Source organism: Hyalella azteca, unplaced genomic scaffold (genome assembly GCF_000764305.2).
Source record: "Hyalella azteca isolate HAZT.00-mixed unplaced genomic scaffold, Hazt_2.0.2 contig13715, whole genome shotgun sequence".
Classification (NCBI taxonomy): Eukaryota; Metazoa; Arthropoda; class Malacostraca; order Amphipoda; family Hyalellidae; genus Hyalella; species Hyalella azteca.
The window spans coordinates 74,387-96,615 of NW_025943627.1; the positions used below are offsets into that span (position 1 = coordinate 74,387).

General features: G+C 39.7%; 1 protein-coding gene across 2 annotated transcripts; it reads left to right on the forward strand.

Moving 5' to 3' along the window:
* The first annotated feature begins 639 nt into the window (after window positions 1-639).
* On the forward strand, window positions 640-21,395 carry LOC108677401 (protein trapped in endoderm-1-like). Of its 2 annotated transcripts, none has more exons than XM_018165617.2 (6): window positions 640-1,135; window positions 16,395-16,527; window positions 16,823-16,936; window positions 17,255-17,525; window positions 17,898-18,104; window positions 19,888-21,395. In XM_018165617.2, the coding sequence occupies exons 1-6, from the start codon at window positions 973-975 to the stop codon at window positions 20,185-20,187; spliced, it is 1,188 nt and encodes a 395-aa protein (XP_018021106.1). In that variant the 5' UTR covers window positions 640-972; the 3' UTR covers window positions 20,188-21,395. The 2 variants fall into 2 exon arrangements, with proteins under 2 accessions (XP_018021106.1, XP_018021107.1); XM_018165618.2 differs by having other exon boundaries at window positions 19,900-21,395.
* Window positions 21,396-22,229: the final 834 nt, after the last annotated feature.

Below are 22,229 nucleotides of genomic sequence, written 5' to 3' on the forward strand. Positions count from 1 at the left end.
AACGAAGTAACTACATATTAACTAATTTTCAATTTTAGATGTAGGTGCTCTTATCGATCTGCAGAATGTCGACGCTGAGAGTTATTTTTTACTTGGTAATTGGACACGACGAGACCGACGTTATCTTGGAAATATTAGACTGCGCGACCTAAACTCCAACGTTTACTGAAGAGACTCAAAAAGTGGACATTCGTTCATGGGTTATTCTCCGTCATATGAAACCCGAAGATGTATAAGCTTTAATTTTAAGTAGGTTTAAATTCTTCAATTTAATTTCTTGCATGAAAGAATAACTTTTCATCGTTACAATTTTTCGTGAATTATATATTTCTTTATACCGATGATGTCCACTTTCTTTACTGTTACCATTTTATCTCCTGATACTACAGCACAACATACTAATGCGCATCATGAATTTCCCCTAGCTTTCTGTGAACTCTCTAGCATGGGAAGAAACATTCATGACTATTTTATAATTTGATGCACAGAAACTTTAATTCAAACGTCATATATACATGTGAGCTTTTCATGGATTTACGTATCTTATCAGTTCGAGGTGTTGTTCATGCTATTGAATCGCTAGGCTGTATCTTAAGTTTTCATGTAACTTATGATTCACAGGCTTGCTTTTGTTTTTACAGAACGAATGCAGATGATTATATTTCAGTAGTTTCTTTGTTAAGTGTTTCGCGGCGGTGTATTACATCAATTAACCCATGAACTTTGAGACCGTGCATTGCAGCACACCATCGCAATAATTTTAATATCGCAATTATTTAAAAGCACGTTGAAGTACGGGAAAAAGGAAGCTAATCGTTCAATTCTTCTTGTTGGTATCAATAAACTTATTTAAACTCATTTTAACTGCTTTTCGCTGGTTAAATTTGTTCCCCTTGTTAATCACACTTGTCGCTGGCGTAGGCGATTTATAACAATACATTAGTTATTAGTAAATATAATTTCCTGAGTAGTATGGCGTCTGGAGATTACCAGTCAGTGTTGCCAACGGACGAGTTGTCGTCCGCCTCAATGGATCTGGCGGGAAACTCTACCTTGGCCCCCATCCACTACCCAAGGGAGGCGACGATCTTCGCCGCCGTGTGCAGCATCTTGTTCATCGTCGTCGGCGTGGCGGGTAAGTGTTTATTTCATATAATTGCTGCAATAAATAACATTTTGGACTTTAATGTTCTTAGCTTGAACCTAAAAACTTCACTATGTCCATTTTCGCTATCTCATTGCCCAGCTAAGTAACAATTGTTACTTTAGTAATGTTCTTAGTTCGCTTCTCAGGACTTCATTATGTCCACTTTTTCCGTCTCATTGTACCAAATAGTAATATTTGGTACTTTAAAGTTCTTACTTCGATCTATGAGCCTATAGATGTCCACATGACTATTGCATGCTGTAAAACAAATTTATGGTAAAGCTATTCATTATATGGTCATGATTTAATGGAGCATTTATGCAACTTCTCGCTCCATATTTTTTGATCGTTTCTTAATTCTGATTAGTCAAGAATTCACCAGGAAATGGTCACTAGTAAATACTGCAGTTACTTATACCTACTACAGTTACTAGGAACTAGTACAGTTACTATTTACCACTACAGTTACTAGTAACTATATACCGGTACTACAGTTATTAGTAACTACTACAGTTACTAGCAACCACTACAGTTACTAGTTACTATTACAGTTACTTATAACTACCCAGTGAACCTATTTTAAGAAACAACATCCAACGCGGCTCTATTTATGCTTTATGTGATCATTTTTTTCGTTTTTTGATTCTTCAAGTCGCTGAACTTAAGCTTGATCTCTCAGTTATTAATCATTAGCGCTTTATCGTTGACATAGACACGGTTTTCGGACGGCCATTGATAACGAGACACTGGTTCTTACCCAGGGTAGCCGGTAGAAAACTGCTGACTCAGGGCATTAGTCAGCGCTTAGTGTTCACGCACACGCCACTGTTCCGTTGCTGGGTGTACGACTCTGCGATGTCAGCAGTGTGCTTGTTTTAAACATTGTACACCCTCAGGTCGTTAATTTTAAAGGTTCAATTCTTTACGGTATTTATGTGGTTGATAGTTGTGTAAGTAGATTTGTACACATATGTATAAATTACGTGTGGTCCGTGTGTACAGATGTGTGTACCCGTATGATAAGTTTTTATTGTAAGTAAAAGTGGATAGGAGTGGTAATAGCTAGTGGATTTGTACGATAGTTACAAGCATTAATGTTGGATAGTTATCAGTTGATAGGTATGGTAAGTACGAGTGGCTAGGTATGAAGAGATGGATATAGGTAGGCGGTGCTAGCGATGCAGGGGGAAGTGACCAGTTGTGATCTTCCGGTCGCGGCCCATCTCGCTACAATTATTTGATCACGCTACAATACCTTACATCACGCTACAATGCGTTGCATCACGCTACAATTATTTGATCACGCTACAATGCGTTGTATCACGCTTTAATGCATCACGCATTTACGACTAAACGTCTACTATGTATCGTTATCGAATCTGAAATTGCGAATTTAGTCAATTTATTTCTTTCGATGCTCACAAGTTCCCTGATATTGAATTTATATCATGTATGCAATATAGGTAATGACGCGGTTTGCTTGGGTAACTGGGCATTGACACCGCGATGAAACGTACAGACGATCGTATGTTGAATGTTGCACAAAAATTCCCGTCAGTTCTAGTGATGAGCCTCGCTTCGCATAGGTGCTGCTCTGTATTGACTTCCAAATCCTGTATAGTTTGTGATATCTGCCCCTGGCACATTAAATATTTGTTATATATTCTTTAGAACGGAAAACTTGATTAAGAATGGCACATTTGGTCATGTTGCTGCACCTTGGATGTTTTTTCCCCAAGTCGATTTATCCCTGCGTGTGATCCTGCACTTGATCGCTGTCACTCTTCATCGCAAAGTACACTCACTGAAGCGCGTGGTCGCGGCATTTGGAGTGGCGTACGTGTGTGTGGATGCGGCTTTATAATCCCCTGAGAGGAGTGAAGAACACGAGTCGCGGTATGATGACGAAGGCCGCGTATGATATGCAGGCGGCTAGTCGTGGTTCAAATCTTCTTGTCTCTGTCAAAATTCTAACAATGTTAGGGTTGCAATTCAGAGAGTGACGGAGTTGCAGTTCAGGGATGGGGGTTGCAGATCAAGGTTTTGATTGCAGGTCAGTGTTGAGGTTGTAGGTTAATATTGGGGTTGCAGTTCTGGGATGGTGTTGCAGTTCAATGGTGGGGTTGCACTTCTGTGTTGACTTCTGTGTTGGGGTTGCACTTCTGTGTTGGGGTTGCTCTTCTGTGTTGGGGTTGCACTTCTGTGTTGGGGTTGCTCTCCTGTGTTGGGGTTGCACTTCTGTGTTGGGGTTGCACTTCTGTGTTAGTGTTGCAATTCAGAGACTGACAGTGTTGCAGTGCAGTGATGGGGTTACAGTTCAAGAATAGTGTTCGAGTGCAGTGTCGGTGTTGCAGTTCAGTGTTGGTATTGTTGTTCAGTTTTGCTGTTACAGTTCAGTGTTACTAGCGTAGCTTAGTGATGGGTTTGTAATTTAATAATGGGGTTACAGAATATGAACCTAGCTGGTCACTGTACAAAAATGGGGGTTCTGGTTCAGGAATTAGATTGTGGTTCATGGATGAGGTTGAAGTGCAAGAGTAAAATTGCCTCATCTTGATGTTGCAATGCAGGGGTTTTGTCGTATTTCATGAAATGCATGCCCTTAAGATAAATAGAATAAAATGGGACATTACTTCAATAAATAACCAGTCCTATACGTTCAGCGTGTGAAATTTTTCAATGAATGCAATCTAAATTTAATGTCTGTTCACTTAGATGCAAAACTGTTCACTTAGAAGCATTATATTCACTGTCTGTTCACTTAAAGCATTATTTTATTGACACGTGTATTCAGAGGAAGCACAACATTTCAAGATGATGGCGAGCGAACCGGAATGAAGCTTTTTGTGCTGCCCAAGTTTTTATGGGCATCACTTGCGACGGAGAGTAAAGTCGTGACTCAAGACTCAGCAAGAGATAAATTAACCATCATGTTTGAACAAGAAAATCACTCCATCTTATAGCATCTGTCTTGTGGTTCAAGTCAAGATAGACTCTTTTGGGCAGCTACAGATGAAGCAAATTGGTCTTTTGTATTGCAAGATTGCGTACAATTGCGCCGGGCACTCCCTTTAATGCAACATAATTGTCATGGTGATGATAGCTCTTATGATGGTAGTGACAGACAAGTTTGCGTGCCGTCACGCAATTCAAGTTTAATGATTTAAACTTTGTGCTCTATCATAACTTTTATGCTAAATTTAATGTTAGTTCCTTCTAATGTTTGGAGTTTCCGACCAGGTTTGAATTTCATGTTTTGATGGTAACGAGTTATTTAAGACAAATTAAGTTACATAAATGACATGTAGATGGGATAATTCAATACTTGTATGGTTCAGAAAGATATTGGTGGAAATGATTTTTGGAACTAGTAAGCATATTCTACATTCTTGTAGGTATATTACTTGTTAGTAATTAGTATCATTCCAAGTAATTCAAAATTTTAGTTATTTATCAGTAGAAGCGGCTCCCAGTATCATAACATTTTTGCACGTCCTTCAAAATAATTTTCAACTAATGCGAGTTCGCCCTGAATATCGATCTCAATTTTAATTTGCTAAGTTGCATATCCGTATAATTTAAAAAGAATTAGCCTGCATATTAACCGACAAAGCAGCTCTTAAGCCCTTGCTTTGCAAGCTTGAGTATCAGGTTTACAGGGTTGGATCGTTTTAAGGATCTCATAAGGTCGAGGAAATGACTGTAAGGTAGGAGATGCCCTCAAAGGGCTGCTCAAAAGAGGGGCAACAACGACGCTCTGTCCTCAACGAAGCAGCAGCTGGTCGGCGCCGGCGTGTACGTTTACGCTATTCATGATTTTTCGCAATATTTCTTGAGCAATACAGTTTTTTTCTCAATTTTCCATTGAGTCGTGCGCAAAGATCACTTGTTAACCGTGCTTGTAAGATTTATTTTTTACTTCACAAGGCAAGTTTTCTCCTTGCATTTTACTTTTGTTTTACCGCTTGCTTCTTGCATCAGTTTATTTTCACACTATACGTCTATCACATTTTTGCTCTTTCCGTAAAATTTTCTCGCGCGTACCTCTCACATCTTCACCCTTGTACGTCTGTGTTTCTTCCCATGGATAAATGTTGTGTATATATATTGTTTTTAGTATACACAATTGGAGTGAAGTTTTTGCTGATTAATTTTTTTACTCTACTGTCCTAAATTAACTCTCCTAATATTTTTATTTCACTCACCGATTTAAAGTGTAAAGCTGTGAAATATCTTCAGTTTCGTAGTCTTTATGTGTTCAGATGTACACTGAAAATAGGCATTTATTTCCGGCCAATACCATACTTCAAACGTTGGGTCGTTGGAAATTTTATGACTGCGGTGTCTGCTTCTTTGTTTTATTTTATTGCTACTCATCGTCATTTTATTGCTGCACTATACAGATTTCTCTTCAACTTATCATTTTGGAATGCTGGTGTGAAGACATAAGCGTTCTGGTCACACCGCATGACATTTCCTGCTGTCACATTCGTGTCAAAAAATCCCCACTTTTCATGATTTCAATCCCCATGATTGGGCAAAAAAATTTAAAAATAATATGAGATAGTGGTTTAATTATATACCTTTCAATCCACGCTTCCGCTCCTGCTTTTAAAGATCTCGAGTATGAGTATATGTGCTGAAAATATCTCAGAACAGCTTCCGCCATCACTCGTAAGTATGGCGGCCGCGATGCGTGCGTGACGCCGATGCTGCTTCGCTGTATCAAAGCTTGTGTTGTCGATGCTTTAGCGGCTCCAGCGGCCAACAGACGCCCTCTGTTGGTAGAGGCTGCTGTTGGTGATGACAGCGTCTGTTCGGCTATAGCACATTACTGCCCCCCATCCTGCTGCTTCCTCGTACAACGTACTTCTATGTACGACGTCTGATACGTACAACGTACTTCTATGTACGACGTCTGATACGTACAACGTACTTATATGTACGACGTCTGATACGTACAACGTACTTCTATGTACGACGTCTGCTACGTACAACGTACTTCTATGTATACGACGTCTGATACGTACAACGTACTTCTATATGTACGACGTCTGCTACGTACAACCTACTTCTATCGAAAATATTTGCTCTAGACCTATAATGTGTAAAAAAACCTCTCTAATCTCTAACTCATCCTCAAATCCCAGGATCCTGCCTGAAATGGATACTTAGACCCTCTACTTGCCCCACGAACCTCCCCATGTTGGAAAGCCCACAAAAACCTGACCTCTTAGATCATAAACAAAGAGAGTTGCTCGTCTCAAGCCGTGATATCTAGCGCAGCATCCAGAAGCTTCATCTGCCGAGTATACGTATAGCTAGAGACGACACGACGCTGAGATATGCTCTATATTAGCGTGCTAGGGATGACACGACGCTGAGATATGCTCTATATTAGCGTGCTAGGGACGACATGACGCTGAGATATGCTCTATATTAGCGTGCTAGAGACGACAGGACGCTGAGATATGCTCTATATTAGCGTGCTAGAGACGACAGGACGCTGAGATATGCTCTAGATTAGCGTGCTAGAGACGAGTGCTAGAGACGACATGACGCTGAGATATGCTCTATATTAGCGAGCTAGAGACGACATGACGCTGAGATATGCTCTATATTAGCGAGCTAGAGACGACGTGACGCTGAGATATGCTCTATATTAGCGTGCTAGAGACGACAGGACGCTGAGATATGCTCTATATTAGCGAGCTAGGGACGACAGGACGCTGAGATATGCTCTATATTAGCGTGCTAGCTAGGGACGGCAAGACGCTGAGATTCGCTCTATATTAGCGTGCTAGGGACGGCACGACGCTGAGATATGCTCTAGATTAGCGTGCTAGAGACGACAGGACGCTGAGGTATGCTCTATATTAGCGTGCTATAGGGACGGCACAACGCTGAGATATGCTTTATATTTTATACATGCCACAGTTTGCTGTCCGTGCCTCGTCTTATATTTGTGCAACTGACCATATACATATATGGTCTATGGAAACCCCACAATTCAACTTTATTCCTAATTCGGGAGTGCATTAAAATCCGCAACTCTAAACTTAATTGACTCTCTTAAGCCATCAAATCTAGGGTTCTATAACCACAATTCACTAGCTTGTCTGATCCTAAGTAGCACAGGCAAGAGTCCGGATTTTTACTCCGTAACCTCTTAGTTAATTTAACCTTACAAAGTCTGAATCTGACAATCTGAAAGCTAATTGGTCTCTACAAGCTGCCAGAACAGGGAGTCTTTACCCCACAATTTAACAGTTGATTTAGTCCCGCAATCTTCCTGCAATCTTGGAGCCAGTGAAGCACCCACCAGCTACATCGTAACTCATGACTGTAGAAACAAGCTCGTATGATCTCCGCTGAGAATTATCGCGCTAGCAATGAACTGAAACAACAACTTGAAGAGCTGCTACTGAGCCCTGCCGTGTTCTGATGCTGGTCACATGGTCCCAGACTTGACTGTATACATGATGCTGTATCTACTGCACTGTAGTAGATGTAGTGTAGTAGACATAGCGTCATGTATCTACTACACTACATCACGTCTTAGCGTCTTGCGATGTTTACGCGGGTTGTACTTTACGTGCGTTTGTGAACTGGGGAATCGTCGAACTAGCGTACTACGTTTTGTTCAGAATACCGTCCACGCCATATATAAGTATTTGTTAGACATGGTTTTTCATTTTTATAAAAGCAAGGTTATTCATACATTAAAACGAATAATTTCATAAAAATTGCGTTTCATAAAAACGAATAAACGAAACGCAAGCTTCTTTATGTAAGTTGTGGGAAGAAGGTGTTCTTATTAGAGTGGCATTTCTGGGTGGCATTTCGCACTTTCTGTTTGCATTAAATCGCTAAAAAATATTTTAATCGCATAACTTAGAATGTTTCATGAAGGAAGCATTCCTTTATCAGTGTGGGCTCAGATTCTTCTGTCGGCTTTCAACTTAGTATAACGATGATTGTTTTCAACATATCCCCAATTATTTTAATTGCGTTTACTACCTAAGCTGTCTAACTTTTTCATTCTGTACAAAATTCTGGTGGAATTTTTACGTAATTTTTAATTATTGAATTAGCTTTAAAAATTGTTTCTCGTTTTACGTCTCAAAGATCGAATACAAACCATCTTATTTCAACCGTCGACGCAGAGACCAACTAATAAATAACAGTTTTCATATACCAGCTCGCTCATAATAATTAACCCTAGTTTGTTGCAAGAAGCCCTGCTACATAATCGACGTTTGTGATAGTTTAGTGACTCACTAAGCTGCACAGGATGTCCCTCTGTCCTCGATTGCTTCCCTCACTTGAGCAATCATGCTTGCAGCGACCCTCGCTTCCCTCGGACAAAGATCTGATTGATCCGTGAGAGGATCATCGAGTGGTTGCCTTTGGGGATCTGAGATTTGGTCTGAGCGCTCACTGCAGCTGCCGACGATGATGCTCATGCTGAGTGTTTACTGCCGGTTCTTAAAAGTTCTCAAAAGTTATTTTGATTCAAATGATGCTGCAACAGCGGCGATATACGTGCAGGTAAGGTTGCATAGACTGCAGAAGTTGGGTTGCCGCAGCGGATGATGCAATGGCTGATGCTGCTGAGTGAGTTATGCAAAAACGATTGCTTTTGTTGCTGATCTTGCGACGACTGGAGCTGCAACTTCGCTGCTCATGCAAAGCAGTTTACAGCTGTTTTAAAACAAGTGGAGAAGCCGCTGTAACGCAGTTGTTACGCAACTGGCGCAAAAATAAATATTGACATGTGATTGCTGCTGATGTATTGTGATTGCCAAACTGATGCTGATGATGTATTCATTTAGCAGCTGAGGCTGACCGTCCTTATTATGCCGCTCACAGCTCGGTCGAGCAAATTGGAAAATAAATTCAGGCTATGGTCCAATAGAGTGAAGTAAAATCACTAGACGATAATTTAGCAGGAATGAAGTTGTAATAATTGTTAACTGTCAGATTATGACACATTGGTATACGGTCAGAAAATTTAGATTCCTCATTTTCAATTGGCAGTATTTGTCAATAATACGTTCAGTTATTGGTTTTTGAACTTATGCCATGGCGACTACTCTAAAGATTTTTTATGTCAGACCTGCAACTACAAACCAACTCGACCGTCCATACTGATGAGATTCGCCTCCGTCCGGGACAGTGGATGACCTATGATAAATTTACATGTCGGTTGCGACGACGGCTGATCGAGGCCATTAAATTCAGAGAACTCAATAAATGTTGATGAACTTAATTTCTCACTACCTATCGATTTGTTTGAGTGGAATTCAATGTGTGAAAATCAGAATCAGACAAAAATATTAATACCGTATTAGAAACCGCCAAAAAATATCAAACCTACAATAATGTGGTGGCCGGCAAGTCGCATTAGCTTGAAAACCTCGCGTATGTTCACAATCAAATGTCATGCGCGACTCCGTCTCGAGGTCGAATTACAAACAAAAGAAGGTAGAATTGCATTACAGCTCTGCAGTGTTTACTGATTATATGCCGTATGTGTATGTGAATTGTGCTTCCCTGCGATAGTTACGAGCAGTATAATTACAATAATTCAGTGCGACCTGAAAAGCGAAATCAGTTGTAAGAACAGTTCTAATGCATGTTGTAAATCGCTGTGTTTAAAAATACAACTCAGTAAGTCACGGACGGACAGACAGACGGACGGACAGACGGACGCACAGACGGACATGGCGAGCACAATAGTGCATTTTTTCCATAAATGAGAAAATGCGCTAATAAGAAGTCATTCTTTTTTGCACTCTCACTGTTTGCGAACACTTATTATGGTTGCATAGTTTGTTGCCTGCATTGCATGCATTGTTCGTGCCATGCGTTTATCGTGGGCTAGTCAAGAAACTTAATATAGACCTCTAGCCTCGCATACATTTCAATTATAAATGTTCTGGCCCGACTTGGATTCAAATGCATGCAATTTCTTTTGCATAGTTCCATAGATTTATAATGGAGAAGTTTTGCAATTGGAGATGCCGCGGTCTCTTCGGTATGTGCGCCTCCCTGTTGAATTTTCTGTGATCCTGAATGTGCATTATTCTGTGCAATGCAACGTCAAAATTTGTTTTCTTGTTCTTCCGTTTGTAGTAATACAGTATTTATTGCATTCTTATATGTGAACCTGTTTTTCTCTAATGGGTCTAAGAAGTTTGTTATTGGCACGTATTAGACGAAATTCCACATTTCCTGTTGTAAAAATAAACTTTTCAAAGCATCTTTACCATTTTCATTGCTGCCTCTTTATCGTGTATGTGTTTCAAGTCAGTTTATTAAAAATGTACCTAATTCTTTTGTTTTTGTACAGACTTTGTCTGAATCTGTATGATCAGACCACGTCTCTGCACATCCCCCAGGCCATCAACAACACCAGCAAACATCTTCATAATTACTGCCTTCCTTCAGGTTACCTTCAGCGCGCCCATTTTGATCGCACGTAAAAAATTAAATTGCCTCTAAAAAATCTCTGCGGCCTGCGAGCTGACTTATTATTTTAGAGACCCCTCTTGCCTGCAATTGTCTGGATGTACGAGCGCATTGATTATTATTTGTTGATTTTTTTAGTTAGCTTGGCTTAGGAGGAGCTATTATGTCTATGACGTCCTGCAGCGTTGTTATGCGCGCAACATAAATTTGCATGCCTAATTCGTTCCATAATTTCAGGTTGCAATTGACGTGTACAACAATAGTTTGAAAGGATCTTCATGTTGTTTTATCTATGATGATGCGTTAACCAAGTGGTTTCTAATTTTTTTGCTGTTTCATGTCTGTGGTGAATTGCAGCTTCAAGTAGACGGGACTTGAGTTGAAACACCATTAAAGTATACACATGCAGTAGCGTGACAAGAAATTCGAACTTCGCTGAATCAAACAAATGTGTAAATTATTTTAGATATCTTCACGAGTGTCTGCGTAGTTAGTTCATCAAATTCAAGCCTCGGTAGTATTAGTGATTCAGCTTATAAGTTGTTTATTATGGAAGCACGACGTAATCGGGCCAACGTATTACATAAAAAACGAAATACATAATTTGATGAGATTTTATTCTCGGCTGGCGCGAAGAAACACTTATTTTTTACGGTTATAAAAAGCTTGTTTCTAAGGAATTTATTAAGTTCAAATTGTGAATTTACTTTCTAATACAATCGCTAGAAAAATTAACCATTAAATCTTCTGAGAGAATGAAGATGATCAGAAAGCACGAGATGACGGGTTAAACAAGGAGTTTAGCAATCGTTGATCGAACTTGTATACACGAGGATGTGCAGCCTGTAGGCGAGTGCTTGCTGTGCGCAATCGCATGTGCAACCTGCGCGGTGGGCGCTGTGCTGTTCACTGTACAGCCTGCGCGGTGGGCGCTGTGCACTGTACAGCCTGCGCGGTGGGCGCTGTGCACTGTACAGCCTGCGCGGTGGGCGCTGTGCTGTAGCCATCATAAATACTTAATTAACAAGCTCTTATAAGTTATATGCGGCGATTACGTACCTGGCCATCACGTATCCCCCATTAAAAGCCTGAACCTTTCGCATCCATTCATTTTGTGCGCAATTAAAGTGCATCTAAAGCGATGGCGAGATAGCAGTATTGCAAACCATGCCAGTGATGCCACTTGCATTTTAGGACTAAAAAATATGCGGCTGAATTATAGCTACGTGATTGTTGTACTGTAAAAGTGGCTTAATTCTTGTACTGCAATAGTTGCATGATCGCAGTTCTGTATTGTTGTGCTCGCATCATCAACTGCACGGTAACTCTAGCTTATCACACGTATTGACGCTTACGTACGCATGGTGTACGCACTATCAGCATGCGTATGTATTACCAGTAAACGTGCGTATGGTGCAACGGATGACCAGCATGCATGCGTATTACCACTGAGCGTGCGTATGACGCTGCACATTACCAGTAAGCGAGCATGGTGCAACGTATGACCAGTATGCGCACGCATTACCACTAAGTGTGCGTATGGTGCTACGCGCTATCGCACACCCAGACTCTGGTGTTTCTCCACTTCGATAAGCTACCCGAGCATGCGATGCCTTCTCCCTTATTGAAAATCTAGGCCGGTCTACAAGTGGCCGATGAATGACCGAGGTTTGCATGGCCCTGAAACTTCTAGTTCTCTGCAGGTAACCTATGCCCGGTCTGAAAAACGTACGAAGGAAATTTCTGTGAAGAAAACGTGTGTATAGTATTTGCAAGCATGTACAAAGAAACGTCAAGGCGGAATAGACTTAAAATGAATCATAGGATTGACAATAGGAGTTACAAACTCGTAACTATTTTTTACAACAATTCTCATTAACTTCACTTCTTGTTTGTTTGTTTGTTTGTCTTAAATTTTATAATCGATAAGGATTTACCGTAGTTTGCCCTGGGTTCAAGGAGCGATGTTGAAGTTGCTGTAGTTAGCAGTCGGATTACAAAAAGGAGACGTGTTGGAGATATGACAGTTTACAGTAGGATTACTATCTCAGAGAAGCGTTGTAGATGCTGTAGTTTGCCATGAGATTACAAAATAAGAGGCGTTGGAGGTGCGGGCTCTAAAACGAAGAGTTTGTGTTATGTATTATTGTAGGTAATGAAGATGAAAAATATCTTGAGATAAGAATTAGCTAACAGGAAGTTTTAGAGTGAAATTATACATCAGAAGCGTCTTGGCAAACAAAATTATAATGACCAGATTGGTTAAATATTAACTATTTGGGAGCAATCCTGAAAGTTCCTAATGACATCACAAGCATTGGAATGAAAAGTAATTCCAACCTGCTTGCGTTTAGTTTTAACATCGACCAGCACTCACACTTTTACAGCACAAAGAAGAGATATGTGTAATAAAACAATTACAACTCTTCAATAAAGACGCGGGCCTATCATTTAGGAACGGCCGGGTGGCCGGTTTGGGTTCGCATTTTATCGTAATTAGGTATCCGTGCCAAAAGTATATGTGTTCATTGTCAAACTTCGACTTGCACTACCGTCGTAAAAATCCATAGTCCCATTACTAAACTCAGAGTTTTCGTCTACGTACATTTTATTTTCATCTTTCTAAGCACGAAAGTACACGTGTTCTAAGATAGCTTGTTGTCTTTCTTCTCAGTTTTGTTTGTGAGAACAACATCGTCGACCGGCGTCGGTGTCCCAGCCTGTTATTGGTGACGCGACAAGCTCTTTGCTCGTACTGAGTGACGTTGACGCATTGCGCTCCTCTATTCGTTTACATGTGTTCGTTTTAGATGACAAAATTCGCGATGATTGATCGCTAGACTTAGTTATTTATCTTCGTTATTTTTTTAACGTGTTTTTGCGTTTGTTTATGTATAATTATAAAATTTCGAAATACCTTTGGATATGTTTTCAAATATCTATTCATTACTTAGCTATTAATTTGCTGCAACATTAGTGTTGTAAACAAATATGCTTCTATCAAATTGACTTGAGAAAAATAACGTTCTACTCTTCCTCCGCTGCAAATTAATTCTTGCTGTGCAAGCTGCACCTGCCTGTCGATTATGAAGATTATCAGTGATTCCTTAATTCAGTTGCATCGCAGATGCAGAGGACAAACTAACATATTAATGTTGGCGTTTTGACGATTAATTTTCACTATCACAGCGCAATTCAATAGCCCTACCCAACCATATGGTAGTTAGCCTTGTTTTTCCTGAAGCTCGTCCTGAAGGAAGATCGTCTAAAAGTGAACCGCCCTTGTTGTTGGTCCGCTCAAAATTCCTTCGTATAGGAAGGAGCTGTCGTGTAAGGGGATCTTCTTGTTAGCCGAGACCTGCATGACCATTTCATCGTTCCTGGCTCCTGAGTCCTACGCTCACCAACAACACTATCCAACAACCAAAGATTTTTTCTAATTATTATCATATCTTTGGATTTCTATACTTCACCTGAACCCGTCTGCCGTTCGCTTTTTGATTACACCGAAGAGCGCAATTAAATTGAATGAGCAAAAGTATGACTGTTGTGAATTTTGTACATAACAAATCTATAATTATTGGCCGAGCACTTCAGCAAGGCATAAAATAAGCAAGCTTTTGTAGGTCCCTGCGTCTTATTAGTTTTTTATAAGCTCGATTCCTGTCTTCTGCTTCAACATTTATTGACCAATTTATTTTAGGTTCTAGTAGAAATAGCTTGGTTGAGCGCTTGTCCGTTTTATCAATTATGGGCTGAATGCAATCCAGGTACGAATATCATTAGAAGTAGAATAGCGATTTTTACCGAATATAATGGCGAATTTTTAAATAGTGCTGGGCTAATGAGGTTGTCAATCACCTGTCATTTATATATGTAGTGAAGCTACAATGTATTTTCATTATTGCCAGTTTCTTGCTATTTTTTTGAGAGAGTTGTCTTTCAATAACTTCATTTTTATCTGTAATTCTTGCATGAGATGTTATGGCTGTGGCATGGCTTGTGATTCGAGTCTCAACTGCTTGATTTTTTTTTGGATTTCGATTTTTTGCGGCACCTTGCTTCTATTTCCCTACCTTGAAAGATAATATTGAAGTAGATCGCTCCTAGTCCCATATGTTTAAATTAGCTCCATAAACCTTCCAATTGATTTAAACTTAGTGTTTTAACAGTTAGATCAATTACGTAAGATTCCTATTAAAATAACATTCGTGAATCACTTGAAGTTGTAATAAAAACTCTCAAAGTTACCGGTGATTGTAATTTGACTTCCGAATATGCAGTTGATAGTATAACGTCATTCGATGATGTTCGTAAAAAATAATGTTGATATCATGTATTCTGGGGCTAATCATTATTCAGTTTGCAAGGTACACTCCAATGTAATGTTGCAAGGTACACTCCAATGTAATTAGTTAAAGAGAGTATTTTTCACGCATGCAATGGATGCCCAGTTTTTTCCACCGGGGAGCTTGACTCAATCTATACTAGCAAGTCACAAGCATGAAGCACATGCCCCTGTTTCTCGGCACTAAACTTAAGTTCACAAAAAAAAAAAACAGGCAGCCAGATTTTAGCTGATGCTCGACCACGTCGCGGGCTACCTGTCAGATCACCTATTTTTACATTTGTTCATCTTTCAAACTTGTTTGTTTTTTCCTCGTCTACGCGCGTTAATGTTGACCAGCTAGTGGCGCCATCTCAGATTGCGAAGCTTGTTAATAGTTCCTGGTTCTTCATAGCTCGCATCGCTCAGAATAGTAGGAATTGTTTTGGCATGTCTCTAACCTATTATGAATATTTCGATCATGTATTTATTCTACTCAATAAAAGCATCAAGAGAAAATCTTTAATTAAGAATCTTTGATGTTGCTGGATTTTATTTATTAATTATTCGCCATGTATATTTGTGTCTATCAATATTTTATATCTATAGATTATATTTTCACCTGTGCATTTGATATATGTATATATCATTATCTATATTAGAAGCGGTGTGGTCTATATCAAAGCTAGTGTGATGGAGGCCGCAGAAGCTGTGGTCGATACGTGTACAGCCTATACATTACGCTCGCAGTTAAGAGGTCATAAATATGAAGCTTTGACTCTTCGCTGCTCCGGCTTTCAAGCTCCCCTCCTGTAGCTTTTTCTATAGTTTTTTTCACGATTCTGGTTCATATTTTTTTAATTTTATGCTTCTAATAAATCTTACTGCCCCAATGAAAAGGATTTGAGTTTCCAAGGCCAGAAAAAAGGGCACGAAACGTTTCTAATGAACGAGACTTGGACGAATTAATTTCTAATGAATAAAGCTTCGTGGAATAAATTTTGATCAAGCTCACGACTCGGCTTACATTCTACGAGTTTGAAAGGACGTTTTACGTTTCGTGTGATATTTCTGTACAAGGTGGCATCTAATAACATAACTGAATCACACAGAACCAGAGACTGCTCAGAGATTGTTTGCAGTGAACCACGCAAGAGTTATCCACCGCTCTCGATTTGATCTGTAAACGCTTCCTGATCCGCTTGGCAGTAATTATTTTTGTCCTATTGCTTTCTGATTAGCGTTTAATATGACGCGTGTAATATGCGAGTTACTTGAATGTCTCCAATTGTTCTTTATTTAACAGGGTAACTTGACGACCATCGTGGCATTGTCTCGCAGCGTGAAAGTAATTATTTTCGTCCTATTATTTTCTGATTGTCGTTTAATATGACGCGTGTAATATGCGAGTTACTTGAATGTCTCCAATTGTTCATTATTTAACAGGTAACTTGACGACCATCGTGGCGCTGTCTCGCAGCGTAAAGCTCCGTGTGCACGCCACCACCGCGTTTGTGATCAGCCTCTGCGTCTCCGACCTCTTGTTCTGTACCATCAACCTGCCGCTCACTGCCTCCAGGTGATTTACCATGCAACTATTCGATTATTTACAGGACAATACAATTTTAAAGTTTATTTTGTCACAAGTTATCTTTTCATCCTTCAAGCAGAAAGTTCCACAATGTTGCTATTCGCTATGAGCATAATTTGATATTTTTTATTTCAAACTGCCTCTGCCGTGGATCGACAACTCTTTCTCCGTAAGACAACTCGTTCTCCGACCATCAGCATGACGTTGTTGTTGACGTTATCACTTATCCAGCATATCCCGTAAACGAGTTTGCCTAACGCCCCCCTGTCGCTGCTCCCCACAGGTACATCCACGAGGCGTGGGTGCTGGGGGACACTTTGTGCAGCGTCTTCCCCTTCTTCTTCTACGGCAACGTGGCGGTGTCGCTCCTCAACCTCGTTGCCATCACTCTTAACAGGTAGAACTCGTATGCCACATTCGATAAGTCAACTTAACAGGGACTCTTTAATTTTTTAGTTGATATAACTTATATACCTATACTACGTGTATCACGCTATACACTCTGGGAGCTTAGAACACATTTATTTTTACCCATTGTTTTCTTGAACCTATGTGTCCCAAATAAATCACGCATAGCACGATATGAAGTGTTTCATTAACGTTATCGCTGTAAATGCCAAGTTATAAATCCTTGATGGAAAAATCATATATTTGTTCAGAAGATTTTTCACAATATCTCGTTTTCCTGTACTGAATATATTCCCCGTACATGCAGATACATCCTGATTGCACATCACAGTATCTACGACCGCGTGTACCGGCGCGTCAACCTGTACATCATGATACTAGCGATGTGGTTGTTTGCGTTCGGTATTATGGTCCCCCCTCTGCTGGGGGTGTGGGGGAGTCTGGGGCTGGACCCCCAATCCTTCTCATGCACCATCCTCAAGAAGGATGGCAAGTCCCCGAAGAAATTCCTCTTCCTCATGGGCTTCCTTCTGCCGTGCGTCATGATCATCGTCTGCAACATGGCCATTTTCTTCAAGGTTTTCACACGTTTCCGTTGTTTTTTCTAATTCCGTGAAAAATAAATTTACTTCAGTGGTTATCAAAGAAGCAATGTAACTCGAGTGACCGTAAGTAAATTAACTTTCAAGCTTTGGTTAAAAAAATATAACTCAGTACTCACTGCAGTGAGTGACAGAGAGCGCATTTTCTCGTCGACGAAAAACATGAAGTCACGGACGGACGGACAGACGGACGGACAGACAGACGGACAGACAGACGGACGGAAAGACGAACGGACAGACGAACATGTCGAGCACAATAGTGAATTTCTGTCATAAATCAGAAAATGCGCTAAAAATATGACCAGATTTGGTAAAGCTTGCGACGCGCTCATTTATGATCCCCTGCAGGTGTGTCAGTCCCGCCGTAATCTCGCGACGCTGCGCAGCACCTCTTCGTCAGCAGCGCCCGGGTCTGTGTCGCCCCTCAAGAAGCCCTCGTCGTTCCCGACGGTGCGCAAGGAGGACATTCGTCTCGCCGTCATGATCGCCATCATCTTCCTGTGCTTCATCCTCTCCTTCCTGCCGCTCATGATCGTCAACGTATTCGATGATGATGTGAGTAACCATGATTTTTGATGATTTCGGGCGTGTGGCAAGTTCAGGCTGAAGTTTCAGACATATGGAAAGTTCGGGCTGAAGTTTCAAACATGGAAAGTTCAGGCTGAAGTTTCAGATATATGGAAAGTTCGAGCTGAAGTTTCAAACATGGAAAGTTCAGGCTGAAGTTTCAGGCATATGGGAAGTTCAAGCTGAAGTTTCAGACGTATGGGAAGTACAGGCTGAAATTTTAGTCGTGAGTCTCTGAATTTTGAAATTTTTCCGATCGAAACAGTCAGTAAAGCCTTAATAAATGTAAGTGGTCCGCCCACATTGATTTAGCTGACATGTTTCGGTGATAAGTGATTCATTCTCTTTTTCATTCAGTCCTCGTACATTTTTAGGTCCTGTAGGTTTTCACAATTTTGCTACATAATCTTAGTTTTATTGCGATTTATTGTGAAATATTTCACCGTTTTTATTGAATGCATTTGGTTTCATTGAAAGCCTTTCTGAGGTTTATTTTCTCAATATCTCCGTTTACTTTGAAGGCTGGTGCTTTTGTTTGCTCTTCATTCAAGGCAAGCAATATTTCACTCGATTTTGCTTCAGTATTGTTCCTGCTTCAATATCCTTGCATGATTCTACTGTGCCAACTGATTACCCCATCAATATGATTATGCCTGCATTTATATTTACTAGATTTTACTAAAAATTATTCTACTTTTTAAAGACGCTATGTTCAAATTTTGTCAGTCTTATTAGGACCTTCCTTGCATTTCGCCTGTCCCTCGCCGAGTTAAATATAATATGTTCATATTAAAAACTCAGAAACCAATAAAATAATTAGAAATTGCAACTTATTTTCCTTGAAAACTTCTGGACCAGCTTCATTATCAGATTAGAATTATAAAATAAAAGTAGTAACAATTTTTGAGAGTTGATTTACAAAGTAGATATTGAAACCCACTTTGACGATGAAATAAGAAACAAACGGTCAAAAACATGAAAAATTTCAATTTTTATTTCAGCTTTGATCTATGTAGAAGCAAGGTACTCGTTATAAAAATACCGAAAATCTAAAATGTTGCTGTATACGCATTGTTTAATGCGGGGAATGCGTTGTATCGTTTCCATTACGACTATTCTCTGCGTAATTGCTTTGTTTAAACACCTAGTATGGTTTTTAAACGTATCTAATCATCGATAGATACAAAATTTCACATTACTTTCATTTTTGGTGGTCAATTTAGGTTTTGCTTTTGACTTTATGAATGGAGTCGTTTGAATTCGTAGTAATAATATTTCCGAATTGTGAATTTATGATGGCGCTGACTTCGGAAACTTTTCCAGTGGAATTACAGTGAATTTCAATTGTTTTTAAATTCCGGTTGATTTGCGATGTAACAGATAAAAAGTTCCTAATCGAATTATTTGTAAGTTTTTATGCATTGCTTTTCATTGTTGTTACTCGCATGCATCGGCTTTCTGGTGTCCCTCAAGTTTCAACAAGGCCAAGTTGTTACGATCATACCAAAATGTACCCTTCACTTTATCTTAAATTTACTCTAGTTTGGTTTGGGCTCATGCATGAAGGGAAAATATTTTTGATTGGCTTTAAAACCATGCTTGAGTTACCTCTCATTTGTAAATTCAACATCCACTCAATCACTTCTGCACTTTGTTCACAGATAATTCAACCCGACACTAAAATGATCTCTCCATGAACCGTTCTCCACCGCATGTTTCCAATCAAATAAAAATACTAACTTTTGTTCTTGTCGCCCGTAACTTTGGCCAGCCAAACTCTCAGGTGGTGTACCCAAGCATCCACGTGGTGGCCTCTGTTCTGGCGTGGGCGTCTGCAGTAGTCAACCCCTTCGTGTACGCCGTCACCAACCGCCAGTACCGTTCGGCGTATCGCAAGCTCTTCTGCGGTTCCCGCACCCGGCGCGATGCGTCCCACCGGCCCCACGACCACGACAAAAGCAACTCGTCCAAGACCTACATCACTGAATTCCAGTACCACGCGTCCACTGCACAGGTCACATCAACGCCGCTGCAGCAGCGACAGGCTGCTAACAACAAGCCTCTTATTTAAAACACGACAGGTCAAATGTCGTTGAAAGGAAACGTGGAAGTCATCGTGAACATTTTCTTTTATCTGTCGAGATGCAAATAGAACCATCCATAGACGCTACAGTGGAAAGTATCGTTATCGTAAGGCAGCGAACAATTGACCTCACATTTTAGGTTATATGAAGATTAGGTGAACTATCTTTCGCACTTCTCGTGAACGCCTAGTAATTTTTTGGTTGCTAAACGAAGGGGTTTTTAACAATCGATTTTATATTATAATATTTTAACATTTAATTTCAGTTTTGTTTCAGATGCTTGCAAAACCTGTTTTCTTAGTAAATGTTATTAAATAGAGTCAATTGCGAAAAAATTGAGAGCCTTAGAAAATGAAATTTGAAGTTTCATGTTCTTACAATGAAGTAATGCGAAAACTTTTTTGATGAGAATGTATTGGTGAGCTTTTTCATCTTTGAATGCGTACTTCGATGTGATGTGAATTTTTTATTGATCAAAACCCTACGAAAGCTACAATCTTGATGCTACTGACTGAGCAGCTCACAGTCGCTGTTGAATTTCAAAATCATTAAAAGCAAAGGAAAAAATCCGTTTTAAAATGGTTTTATAAAATTTCGCTGTCATTTATAGACATGAAGCGTGCGTGAAAGAAAACATAGCACGGTGTTCATTCTGGTTAAAATTTTGAATTTACCATGAACGTAGTCAAATATTTTAAGAGAGTTGGAATGGCAAGGCACTGTAGGAATGGAAGCAAATTTGCGACTGCATGTAGGAACAGACAAAGTAAATTTTCCGCGTCGCTTGAATGCTTGGAACTGACCGTTGAAAATAAGAAGTGCACAGAAATAACGAAAGTTGAAACCAATTCAGCGCAAGCACGCGAAACGAAAGAAGGTTAAATGTGTATAGTAAGAAGTGCGTTCTGCAGCAGGTACGATACTGGTGTGTACAATCTACATTTTCCTTACTAATTTACATGTATTAGCTTTAAGGCATTGTAGTTTTTAAGTCCTTCAGTATTGATAACTTTGTCTTAGTCTCGCATCCTTGTAAATCTGCAACATATCACATTGCTACGTAATTTCCGAGTCTTGTTGAAAAATCCACGTTATAGTCAATTTTTGGTCCGTAAAGATGTTTATAATAATTCTTTATGACAATCTGTTCCACGTTGCTGCTAACAAAATCAGCAGTTGATCTTTTTTTTTTTTTGTTCTCTGCACCGGTCAGAAAAGACATTGTCAGAGTTTGAAATCAAAATGAACGCGATCGTAATTTTTTTAATTGTAGCTGATGAATCTCGTGTATAGAGTAGTACGTTTGTTAGGAGCTTGTGAATAATGCATTAATGTAGGTATACTGCTTATAGATTTTATTTAGATTTTTCGTTTAGAAGTTGGTTGTCTCCAGTCGTGAGTTTACACAACTTGCGTTCTGTTCTAAGATTATCTTTAAATGCGAACAAATTTAATGCCGAGTAGATATTCTCATGAGGCAAGGAAGACAAGGCTCAGAATTGTATAACGTTTTGGCGGTAAAGAATAGTTCCACAAAAATTATTAAGGTGCTGTTAAACTCCATGCTGTTAAGTCAGAGACATTCTTGTCAAGATTTTTTAATAGTGCAGAATACAATGCTTGCTTGTTTACTTGATGATACTAAACAGCATTTGTTGTTGATTGGAGTTGCTGCCGAGTCGAGTGACGAGTGCTGGCTGCAAACGGCAGTGATGCTATCCATTGCGGATGATAGTGCTGAACTGTGTGCTTATTAATATTTACGAAATGATGGTATTTGACGATGGTGCTAAACAAGTGATTATTGTAGATGATGATGGTGTTGACACATGATTTTGGAAGTGGATGATCTTGATATGAATTATGCAATTTTAATGAAAGTATCATTAGTTGAAATGTTGTTGCGTCTATTTTGTTCATAGAACATTAGTGAAACAACGGTTTTCCGATGCCGACCGCCAAAAATGGATTTCAGATTCGTAATCTACACCCCAAAAAACATATAATTAAAAAAAAAAACACCCTTTTT